General features: G+C 37.7%; 1 protein-coding gene across 1 annotated transcript; it reads left to right on the top strand.

Annotated features, from left to right (window-relative positions):
• The first annotated feature begins 2,798 nt into the window (after window positions 1-2,798).
• LOC127104639 (acyl-CoA--sterol O-acyltransferase 1-like) lies at window positions 2,799-3,791 on the top strand. Its single transcript, XM_051041817.1, has one exon. It carries the CDS (start codon window positions 2,799-2,801, stop codon window positions 3,789-3,791), a length of 993 nt encoding a protein of 330 aa, XP_050897774.1.
• Window positions 3,792-12,928: the final 9,137 nt, after the last annotated feature.

Here is a 12,928-nt window from a genome sequence, read left to right as displayed (position 1 = left end):
GGTGTCAAAATCGAACAGCTAACAACGAATTAATAGAAGGAGGAAACGTCGTAGATCTAACAGAGGTGGAAGGAGAACGCCTTAGAAGTAGCGAAAATCGTAGCAGTGAGAACCCTAACGTGAAAAAGAACGAAAATAACAGAGAGTGAAATAACAAAACGCGCAGTATGTTATAATTTTAATGTTTACTAAAGGGGACCTTAGAGGGCGCTTTTGGAAAAAAAGCGCCCTCTAAAGGGGGCCTAAGAGGGCGCTTATGAAAGCGCTCTCTAAGGCTTTCCAAAAGCGCTTTATAAACTGGAAATGCACATGGACTTACAGAGCGCTTTTTTAAAAGCGCCCTCTAAGGGTAACCTTAGAGGGAGCTTTCTAAAAAGCGCCCTGTATTGTTGTCCCTCTATCTCCTCCTTATTTTTTCGCTTCACCTTAGAGGGCGCTTTATTACAAAAGCACCCTCTAAAGTGTGGTGTCTATTCCAGTTGTTCGCTCCTTATTTTTCGCTTCACTTTAGAGTGCGCTTTTGTAATAAAGCGCCCTTTAAGGTGCGTTGTCTATTCCAGTTTTTGGCGTAGTGAATATCATCTAGATTTAGATCTTACTTATTGTGTTTTATCATATAAGTTTAAATTTGCGATGCATGATGCATCTAGTTCATTGAACATTATATACTAAGATTAAGATCATGTGAACTCTAAGTTTTAGATAAATTTCTTGTTAGAGTAATGTTTTTTATCTCTAGTTGTTTTGATTTTGATTGAATCATCTGTATCAAGAAGACGATGAAACATATATTTCTTGAATCCGTTCAATGTATTTTTCTGTCGCTTATCACATTTTTCTTCTGCACTTTAAACTGATTTTTTTAAAATTCTTTTGAAAATGGTGTAAGAAGACCGGTCTATTCACCCCCTTCCCTCTAGACTATTTCATCATCATTTTCTCACCAAACAATATTAATTACAGTCATGACATTTTATATAATTCTCCTTAAACTTTATTATTGATGATTCTTCGTTCTTAATGCTTGTTTTGAATTAGCTATCTAAAACATATTTTCATGGTATGACTTGACATACGAGAAGTGTTGGTCATTACTAGATCTAAATCTCCATCTATTGAATGCTAATGTATAAAAATAGAGTTAGATTTAATACTTGCGCACACTCTTGAGTCTTAATATTGTTGTATTGGTTAATAGGACGAGATATCATCTATTATGTAATACAACTTATCTCACGTTGTTGACTCAGAGATAAGTTGCGATGAGAGCAAAATTAATAGCTGAGTAGAAAAGCACACTACTAACCAATGGTTACGCATGAGGATAAAGATGATGAAATCTAACCCCGTCAAGTTTTTTCATTGTTAACAGCGAAATTTCAATTTATTTTCCATCATTTAGTTTTCGCAAACAAACAACTCTAAACAACTATTTTCTTAAAATCATAGAAAATGTTGAACGGTCTTTAAAACACATTCGGTCCCTATGAATATGATAATTTACATACACATTTTTGTGCTTCAACAATCACCTTAATTATGATAACTTCATATGGGCTCTTGAAGAACACACATTTTTGTGCTTCAACAATTACATGAATTAGGATAACTTCATATAGACTCCTGAAGAACACTCGGTCGTCCTAAAAGCATTATGAAGGATAATTGGAGTTCTAAGCGGATTCTATGAGGGTGATTTAAGAAAAACGTATCAATCCGTACGTCTTTGAAGGAATCAATCTTTGCCACTCTCCCAAGGAAGAAGCCGCTTCCTTTTTAAGAATGAGGGGAGATGGTCTTCTAGCTCCTATTAGTGGGGACCACAATAGACAACAAAGCTATCATTCTAAAAAAAATTAATAATGCTAACATAAAACCTTTCATTTTGCTAAACAAAATTCTTATCATTTCATCAAAGTATTTCATCAAAGTGTTAAGTGTGTGAACTAGAATTAGATTTTTAGTATTTTTTTGTGTGTGAACAACAAATAAATTTGTAGTTTTTATTATTTGCATGTGATCAACAAGAAATAAATATGTACTTTTTCATTATTTGCACATGTCATCAACAAGAAATAAACTGTGTCAAAAAAAACAAGAAATAAATATGTAGTTTTTATTATTTGCATGACAACAAAAAACGTTATGTATCCTTAGTTGGTTTATAGGACACATAAATTTGCCAGCATTTGTGGATTGAAGGGCAGTGAGCCATTTATGGAGTTAGTCCTTTTCAGATAGGAATTAAATACGTACCGTCAAAAAAGTTGAATAGTATCTCAGTCATTAAAGGAGCCATATATTCAAACGCGAGGGAATCAACGGTTGATCGAATCTCTTATGTTCGGGGTATAATTTGTGTGTGAACAAGAAATAAATCTGCAGTTTTTATTATTTGCACGTGATCAACAAGAAATAAATATGTAGTTTTCACTATTTGCATGTGAACAAAGAATAATTTGTAGCTTTTATTATTTGTGTGGACAACAAATAAATCCATAGTTTTCTCGTTAGTTGGTTGATAGGCTATATCATTTATTGTATACATCGCATACCATGCTCTGCTGTGGCTAGTTGTGTGCTGAAGTCTATGGGTTAGCAGGAATGAAGTAGTACTACTTGAAGGTAGAGTGGCAGGGACTGTCATAGCATTGAAAAAATTGGCTTGGAACTATCAATGTAGGGGTGGTTTTTTCAAACAGGTTGGAATGGGAAAGGGACACTATTCCTATACCTTTTCTGACTTTATTTTCATTATAAATATAGGTATAAGATCATGAGAATGTAGGGAGTAAGATATGAAAGGAAGAGAAATGAGTAACTTCATCATGGTATGGAGCATAGCAACAACATTGTTTTGGTATAGTTACATTATAGGGAAGGTGATTCCCAAAGGAAAAGGAAGACTTATAGCGCTTTTTCCAACTATACTCATCTTCCTCCTTCTCCCATTGAGACTTACCTCCATGCATCTAGGAGTTATTTCTTCATTCTTCCTTGCATGGCTTTCCACTTTCAAGCTCATTCTCTTTGCCTTTGCCAAAGGTCCTCTTTCATCAAACCCTCCTCCTTCTCTCCCTCATTTTCTCCTTCTTGCCTCACTTCCTATCAAATTTCAACAAAAAAATCATGATAATATCAATATCGCGCCAGGAAACTCGCGCGAGTTGGTAGTTATGGCGATTATCTCGTATATTTGTGTTCCTCTATATGGACAGAAAGAAAATTTGCATCCGTTTATATTATTGTCCTTATATGGTCTCCATTTTTACACCGGCTTAGAAATATTTCTGGCCTTGATTACTACAATCGTTCGTAAACTGATACAAATAGATTTGGAGCAACCTTTCGACAAACCCTACCTAAGCACATCAGTGCAAGACTTCTGGGGAAGAAGGTGGAACATTATGGTGTCACGTATTTTACATCCCACCGTATATGAACCGATGTTAAAGATATTTACTCATGTCATAGGGAGAAAATGGGCTCCGCTCCCTGCTGTGGTGGTGACATTTACAGTGTCGGGATTGATGCATGAACTTATATTTTATTACATGAAACAGAAGACGGCAACGTGGGAGGCTTGGGAACCATGTTGGGATTCAATGTGCTTCTTTCTCATCCATGGAGTGTGTGTGGCTCTTCAAATTGGACATGCAAAGATCTTCAAACCAAAACAACAATTGTTACCTAGGGTTGTGTCTTGGATGCTCACAATGGTTTTTGTTGTGTCTACTTCAGTATGTCTATTTTTTCCTGCTCTTGTTAGGTGTGGTGTAACATCAACATAGAAAAAAACTAAAATTACTATTGCATGTAATAAATCTTGTTAAATCAAAATTAACGAAAATCATAAGTCTTAATTTTATTATAAACATTGTGCAAAATTGAAAAATATCATTAAAATTTATGATTTTAGTTGCTAGTTTAATAGAATATTGGGCCTCTGAGCTATAATAGCTAGTCCCTTATCTGTTCTTTGCTTAAGATTAGGGAATTACTCTTTCCACCATCCCAGTTTTAAGGGTGTTTCTCCACCATCATGAAAAGTCTTAATTATCCATAGCGTTTAGAGATGTATCTCTAGAAGCACTTAAAATTTAGTTCTACATGAGACAGATGTTGAAGTAGATATTGGGACAATTTGTTCAACTTCTTAAACAGAATGACGGTAATGAGACAACAATAAAACAATATAGAAAGCGATAAAATAATACAAGAGATTGGTAATCCAGTTCGATGAAAGCACACATATGTCTTGGGGGACACTCTACCCAAAAAAGAAAATTCACTACTTTGAATTAGTACACTTAGTCTTACAAGAACCAACAAACCCTGTGTTGTTCAAAACCTCTTCCTAATTTCAGTGATTTTCTATTTAAGGACACCCCCCCCCCCCCCCCCCCCAAAAAAAACTCTTATCAAACAATGACAATTGAGTCTCCTTATATAACAATGTCATATGAGATTTTTCTCCTTGTGGATATGCATTTAATTCGTCTAGAAAATAGCTGAACAAGTTGGATATGATTTGCTCCTCAAATCTCTCCAAACTAAACGATTTGTTATATTTCAAATTCAAATTTAAACCACATTTAAATCTGATTTGAACATCTCCAACTGTTATATCCCAAAAAATTTCCTACCTCCTCATTCAATTAGCCTGATTAATTATTTGTTCATTTGCATACGTTTGTCTATTTGATCATGCATTTAGGTCATTCATCGGCATTTGCATATTTAAACAAATTTAGGTCAAATGTTCGACAATATTGGATTTATTTAGTTTAAGTAGATTTTCGAGGCAGGTAGTATTTGGTAATTATTCGGGTTTATTTCCCATATTACTTGTGGTACGGATCATCTTTTTATCTGGGATTCATGGTTAGCAGGCGATGATTGTTGTTTAAATATAAAGAAAATGGCAAAGTTGAAATAAAAAGATTTCATTCATTTATAGGAAATCCATGGTACAGTGCATATTTGATTGAGATATTACAAGTAAAGAGGGTAAACAATTACATCTTTTGGATACAGTTGACTTTTGGTCAAATAGTTGACTTTTTGGTCAAATATGTGATTTTTTGGTCAACTGTTGACTTTGGGAAATTGTTGATCATTTACTCGATTTTGACTCCTGAATTTTCTTAGACATATTCTACAAGCATTTGATCAAAGAATTCATTATTATTCATTAAAATGACTTATGTCATGATTATGTCAAATTCTAATTTCCAATAAATTATATCTTCCATCAAGCTTCACTTCCACGACTTGTTCATCATTTTCCAACGTTGCTTCAAGTTCATTCTTCCACTACAATGCTCACTCTGCTACAAGGAAGAAGGTACACCAAGTTAGACATTTATATCATGAAGTTAAATCATCAAAAAGTCATGGAAAAGTCATGAAAAACTCAAGAAAACTTGGAAAAAGTCTGCATATGTAGTAAATTCAGTTCTTATATTTTCAACAATTTCCAATCTTGATTCATGCCACAAAAATTAGAATTTGATCCCTAAGTTTACAGTATTCAAAAGTGCTTATTTTCAACACAAAATCACATCTCAAAAGCATTTAAAGTCATGGGATAATTCACCAAAAATTCAAGGCAAAAGTGGTGAAAAATCAAAGTAAAAAACATTTAAATTCAAGTTAATTACTAATGACTTTTTTGTCTTACATCATAACTTGGTACTTCTTCAAAATTCTAACACTTCTACCTCTAACTACCTATGCATCCACAATCATTCAATTACACAATTAACCCTTAACTACCATAACTACCAAACTAACACAAATAACTTTCAAACAAACACAAATTCCAACTTCCATGTTTCCATTCAATCTTAATCATTCATAACAATCAATTCAAGGGTTGAAATTAGTGACTTGTAACTAAGACTTAAATTAATTTCCAACCATTGATAAATCCATGACTTGGATCATAATCCAAGGATGCTCATTCATTTACAAAATCTATATAAACATGCCATCTTTCACAATTTTGGATTTAACCTAACTAACAAAAATCACCATAACTAACCTAACTAGAAGAACCAACATAACTCACGTTAACCCCTTTAACCATTTTTCTCCCACCATTTTTGTCTCAAGTTCTCTCATAATTTTCACTTTTCTTCATTCCCTCACCATCTCCAAAATTCATACTCATTACCATCTAGAACTTCACATTGAAGTTCTAAATTTTGTGGAACTTAGCCACAATCCAATTTCAACAAATCATCAATCAAGCATTCAACAATTCACACATTATCATCAACAATCATCATCCAAAATTCATCAATTCAAACATGTTCATTAATATTTTATATTAAATATTTCATCTTCCATATTCATTCATCATCAAAAATAATTATCAAGCAAAGGTTAATTGGATTAAAGGAGCTTACTTTGAAGTTTTTCGGGTTTCTCTACGGTAAATTCTTTGGCGATTCTTTGCAATAATAACTGGAGGAATCCTTCCCTCTGTTGGTAAGCCTTGAACTCCTTTCTGATTCGTTGTATATTTACCATTCTTGAACTTTCTTTGTCTTGCTTGTGATGAATGCGACAATTGTGGTTCTCTTCTTCTTCTCCCTTCTTTTAATTTAATCATGCACCATAGAGAGAATTAGTGAATTTTGATACCAACAAACAATTCAAATCAGCCTCATAGTTATTCATACCCTAAACAAATCGAAAAATCCAAATTGATTCATGTTCATATCCAAAACGACGAGTGACCCATGCTAAATAGCAACAAGTTTTCTCTAAGAGTGAATATCGGGTTTCACGATCAGTAAACGTCTTGCTAACATAGTAAATTTCATGTTCTTTTTGGATGGTTTCATCATGTTGCCCCAACACGAATCTCATTGACTCTTCAAGTACAGTCAGATACATACTGAGTGGCTTCCCCTGAATCGGTGGAATCAGAATAGGAGACTCTTGTAAATAATCTCTTATTTTCTCGAAATCTTTTTGGCAATCAGGTTTCTATTCAATTCTTGATTTTTTTGAAGCAACTTGAATATAGGCTCACACGTAGCAGTCATATGGGAAATAAACCTGGAGATGTAGTTCAACCGTCCAAGGAAACCCCTGGCTTCTCGTTCAGTACGTGGAGCATGCATTTCTTGTATTTCTCTGACTTTTTCAGGATCTACCTCCATTCCTGGTTGACTAACGATGAAACCAAGCAATTTTCATGATCAAACACTAAAGGTGCATTTAGAAGGGTTCAATCATATTCGGAAGTTTCGGAGACGCTCAAATAACTTTTGCAAGTGGTTCATATGATCATTTTCACTTTGATATTTAGAGATAATATCGTCGACATAAACCTCAATTTCCTTATGCATCATATCATGGAAGAGGGTGACCATCGCTTTTTAGTAGTTTGCCCATGCGCTCTTGAGACCAAAGGGCATGACTTTATAGAAAAACGTTCCCCAAGGGGTAATGAATGTGGTCTTTTCCATATCTTCTGGAGCCATTTTGATCTAATTATAACCTGAGAATCCATCCATGAAGGAGAAGACATCAAACTTAGCAGTCTTGTTTACCAGAGTGTCGATGTGTGGCAGAGGGAAGTCGTCATTCATACTAACTCTGTTTAAATCCCTATAATCGACACACGTTCTAACCTTGCCATTCTTTTTAGACACGGGCATGATGTTAGCTACCCACTGAGGGTACTTTGCAACAGTTAGGAAACCATCATTGATTGACGTTTGACCTCTTCACAAATCTTTAGAGTCGTATCAGGTCTTGTTCTTTGGAGCTTTTGCTTCACTGGCGGACAGTCTGGCCAAAGCGGAAGCTTATGCACAATAATATCAGTGTCTAGACCTGGAAAATCCTGGTATGACCATGCAAATACATCCACATAATCTTGTAGCAGCTTGATCAATTTTTCTTTGATGCTCCCTGTCGCAACCTGAAAAATACAGTGTACGAAAAAACAACCGGCGAAACAAAATGACAGAAGAGTCGCCACCGTGCGTTATTTATCCCAAAGGAGGGAAAGGAAACGCTCAAAGTAAACCTGGAAAGAGGAAAGGAAAAGACAAGGTCTCGCAACCAAATCTTGGGTTCGGGAGTTGGTTATGCGAAGGGAAGGTATTAGCACCCCTACGCATCCGTAGTACTCTACGGGATCCACTTTTGTAGTTCTTGTCTAAAGGGTGTGAGTTTATCTTGTGATGTTTACTAAAAAAGGGGTTAAATGAAAATGACTCGCGCGGATGTCACATCCACTGCATATGTATCCCATCTGAATATGAGAATCAGAGTCTTCGTAGCTCGGCTGACCTATGGGTTGGGGGATGTGTGCTCGCTAAGACATCGCGTCTTATGCCTACGTATCTCATCTGGAATGAGAATCAGAGCAAGCCGTAGTTCGGCTAACTACGGGGTTATGGATTGGGTTTTGGACGAACGACGCTACTACGCAATCTACCAGATGCTCGACCTTTGGAGACTTACTCACCTGTAGTAGAAGGAGTAAACGTGTGTTTAGGAGAAGAAAAATCAATGAAGGGTTAGGATTTGGGATGCTCATGCAAAAAGAGTCCTGGACGAAGGAACCTGTAAAACAAAAATAAACACACAAAAACATTGCCTCCTATCGAGGTCTTCCAGCTAGGAAAGCAGTAAAATGCGGGAAAAATGTAAAAGTACCACGCGGATAAAACCCAGGGATCCTTCCAAGCTAAACACCATCAAAGAAAGTGAGTCAGTACAGGTAATCAGAATAAACCTCCAGGTGGTATCCCACAAATAAAGTGGAACACCAGGCAAGCTATCCCTGCAAGAGTATGTGAGCCCTCACAAAAACTCAACAAAAGGGTTAGTGAAACACGATAAGCATTTTTTTCATGGATAATAGTATGGTTTCAGAAACCTCAAACCTTGTGGCATACACTTCAGAAATTAAACGATTAAGCATTCAAGGCATAGGTTTCACCCATTCATGCATGTGCGAAACCTAACGATATCCACACTTCCAAATTCAAACATAATACATCACACATTTAGAACATTCAAATTGAAGGCGTAAAATAATGGGAATAGGGCAAACCTGATTGGAGAGCTTGATTGAAATTGAGTTGCACCCGTGAGGTTTACAAAACAATCTTTAGGGTTTATGTGAGGCAGAGGTGATTCTGTGCAGTTGAGTTTCCTTCAGGGTTTGGAGGCTGCTCTGAACTCTGTTAGCTCTTCTCTCACTATATTTTTCCAGCCAGGGTAACAGGAATAGAATGCCTTTTGTTTCACTGAAACTCTGAATTTATAACCTGATTTTTGTGGACATATGGGCTCAAATGAGAGAGGTCCAAGTCCAAGATTTTTTCTTTTATTTATTTATTTATTTATTTTATTTTTTATTTTTATTTTTTTTCATTTTCCGTTTTTTTTTTGTTTTTTTTTATTTTTATTTTTTTATTTTTTTATTTTTTTATTTTTTTTCAAAATACGTGGGCTTCGCCTAGCGAGCATGACAACTCATGAACAAACCTTTGGTCCTTCAAGATTAACGTGTTGACTGACGAATAGACCCCTGTTGGAAGTAACTCAAGTCTTTCCCTTGTGTTGACTGATCATCTAAATAGAGCCCACAAAGTGTCCTGGATGATGTTCAAGCTTCTTGGATCCGATTCCGATTGCCATGATGAAATGCAAATGCTAAATGACCTAAAAATGAATGCATGCATGAGGTGTAAAGCGTATGCTTCCAGGAAAAATGAAGGGTAAATTTTGGGGTATTACAGCTGCCCCTATTCAATCAACTGGAGACCTGGAAAGAAGATAGCAACGACTTTCGTGCTTTCGAGGTATCAAGGGATTGAATATAATAAAAGTCCGAAAATTTGCACTGAAGTGAAGTGAAGTAACAATGCCTGTCAAAATCGGCAAAGAGGTGGTCTTGAAAGAAGAATCCGTCTGGTACGGTAAGAGTCAGTCTGAATACCGAAAAAGAATGTTAACCTGGATACCAAAATAAATGGTAACACAGAAATAACCATGGCCTGAATGCCGCTCATCAGTCTGAATACCGAAAAAGAATGTTAACCTGGATACCAAAATAAATGGTAACACAGAAATAACCATGGCCTGAATGCCGCTCGTCAGTCTGAATACTGGAAATGACTTCGATTTGAACATCGGGAGATATGAGATTATTAATATCGGTCTGAACACCGAGAGGCTGGCCTGAATGCCACAAGTTGCGTCGACCTGAACGTCGGAAACTTCTTCAATCTGAACATCGGAAAATTGGCCTGAATGCCACAAGTTGCATTGACCTGAACGTCGGAAACTTCTTCGATCTGAACGTCGGAAAATTGTCCTGAATGCCACAAGTTGCATCGACCTGAACGTCGGAAACTTCTTCGATCTGAACATCGGAAAACTGGCCTGAACGCCACAAGTTGCATCGACCTGAACGTCGGAAACTTCTTCGATCTGAATATCGGAAAATTGGCCTGAACGCCACAAGTTGCGTCGACCTGAACGTCGGAAACTTCTTCGATCTGAACATCGGAAAACTGGCCTGAACGCCACAAGTTGCATCGACCTGAACGTCAGAAACTTCTTCGATCTAAACATCGGAAAACTGGCCTGAACGCCACTTTGGTCTGAATACCGGAAACTTCATGCCTGTCAGCATCGGCAGAAATAGGGAACGATAATAGAGGTGGCGCATGGGCCAATGACACTTGTCAGGGATAACAAAGGTAAGTCATGAATAATCTTCAGTCTGAGTACTGGAAACAACTTTTGGCTTATCACTTGGGATACCGAGAATGTTTTATGCTTACATGACCATCATCTTCTGGGGAAATGATCATCATCTTCTGGACCCTGGCAAGGCTGCTGGAGATGCACAACGCAAATAATTCTGTGGGGAAATGACCCGCCACGCGGTGTTCTAGCAATGACGAAATACCGAGATTCTGACTGGGGAGAGAACGACACTGAAAACCTGCTGTTAGGGAAAGCGATAGTGGTTCTGGCAACCACGATCTGCGAGAGATGACTCAGCAGGGGAAGCAAACGCCGATACGGTACCGAGGTTCTGCTTCAAGGAAAGAAACCATGGATCTGGCATTGGGATTATCGATCTGGCCTCGAACTCTGAGGAGCAGCCGCTTCTGCTGGGAAGATACAGTCTGGCACTGTTAACTCCGCTAGGGGTATATAGTCTGACACTATCAACTCTACTGGGGAGTGTATAATCTGAAACCATCGCTTGGGGGGAGGTACAGTGGTGAGAACCTGCTGGGGATTGAAGAATCCAACGCTCTGATCAGCTCTGCAGGGATAAGATACCGAATTCGTCTGTTGGTGGAAAACATTCACGATCATCTGCAGGGGATTTTAAGGAAATGCCCCGAGGGTACCTGTTCTGAATAGACGATCCAAAACACTTAAAATTTACAGCAATTTTAAATGTTTATTAAGCATGTATCTGTAAAGCTCTTATGTGTCATGATGCAATGTTTATCAAAAAATTCGGACGTCATTTTTGCAAACAAAACAGAAAAATGAAAATGAAAACAGAGATATACTGAATAACATGATTTTATTGATTGAACGGCCTCTGAATAGGCATTTACATCAGGAAGCAATCCCTGGAAAGAGGTAATCGCACAACAGATAAAAACAGACATTAGTCTAATGGCAATGTGAAATGGATTTCTATTGGGTTCCAATTCTGCTATGACTTGCTTGTCTTCAAGATCCTCCAGATGATCAGCTTTCTGAAAGAGTGATTGGACTGTTTCCTATCCTTCAAGAGTTTCCAGTCATTGACACGAGATGAGATTCAGAACTACTCAGAACGCAGTCATTCGCTTAATCCCTAACTTTTGCCTGGATCGCCCTTTTCGGGTTTTCAATCCACCGGGATACCCATTTTTGCCTAAGTTGCCTTTTCAGGTTTTCAACTTACCGGGTGTACAATCTTTTCACTTTTAATCCCTAATTTTTGCCCGAACCTTTTTCATTTTCTTGGTTCGTCGGGATGCCCATTTTTGCCTGGACTACTCTTTTTATTGTCGAGCGGGTCTATTTCATGCGAAGTATTTTTTAACTGCGTCTGAGTTCACCGGGGAAGTGAAGTTTTCACCATCCATCGTTGCAAGCATTAAGGCCCCACCATCAAAAACCTTGGTGACAATATACGGTCCATCATAGTTAGGAGTCCACTTGCCCCTGTGATCTGTCTGAGGAGGAAGGATCCTTTTCAACACCAAATCTCCGACCTGGAAGCATCGAGGACGCACTTTCTGATCAAAGGCTCTCTTCATCCGACTCTGATACAACTGCCCATGACAAATGGCTGCCATTCGCTTCTCTTCGATAAGACTCAACTCATTGAACCTTGTCCGAATCCATTCAGCTTCGTCTAACTTGACATCCAACAGGACTCTTAGAGAAGGAGTCTCCACTTCAACAGGTAGGACTGCTTCCATACCATACACAAGGGAGTAAGGGGTTGCCCCGGTCGATGTACGTACTGAAGTACGGTACCCATGCAAGGCGAAGGGTAGCATCTCATACCAATCTCTGTACGTAACGACCATCTTCTGCACAATCTTCTTTATGTTCTTATTTGCCGCTTCAACAACACCGTTCATCTTAGGACGGTAAGGGGAAGAATTGTGATGCTGAATGTTGAAGTTCTGGCATAACTCTTTCATCATTTTGTTGTTGAGATTAGAACCATTATCAGTAATAATTCTTTCGGGAATCCCATAGAGACAAATGATTTCTTTCTTGATGAATCGGGCAACCACATGTCTGGTGACCTTCGCAAGTGACGCTGCTTCGACCCACTTGGTGAAATAGTCGATGGCAACAAGGATGAAGCGATGCCCATTGGAAGCGGTCGGCTCAATCTTTCCAATCATATTGATGC

Source organism: Lathyrus oleraceus, chromosome 7, assembly GCF_024323335.1.
Source record: "Lathyrus oleraceus cultivar Zhongwan6 chromosome 7, CAAS_Psat_ZW6_1.0, whole genome shotgun sequence".
In the NCBI taxonomy this organism is placed as follows: domain Eukaryota; kingdom Viridiplantae; phylum Streptophyta; class Magnoliopsida; order Fabales; family Fabaceae; genus Lathyrus; species Lathyrus oleraceus.
The sequence above is the reverse complement of the archived record's forward strand: the minus strand, read 5'-3'. Positions and strand labels throughout refer to the sequence as shown.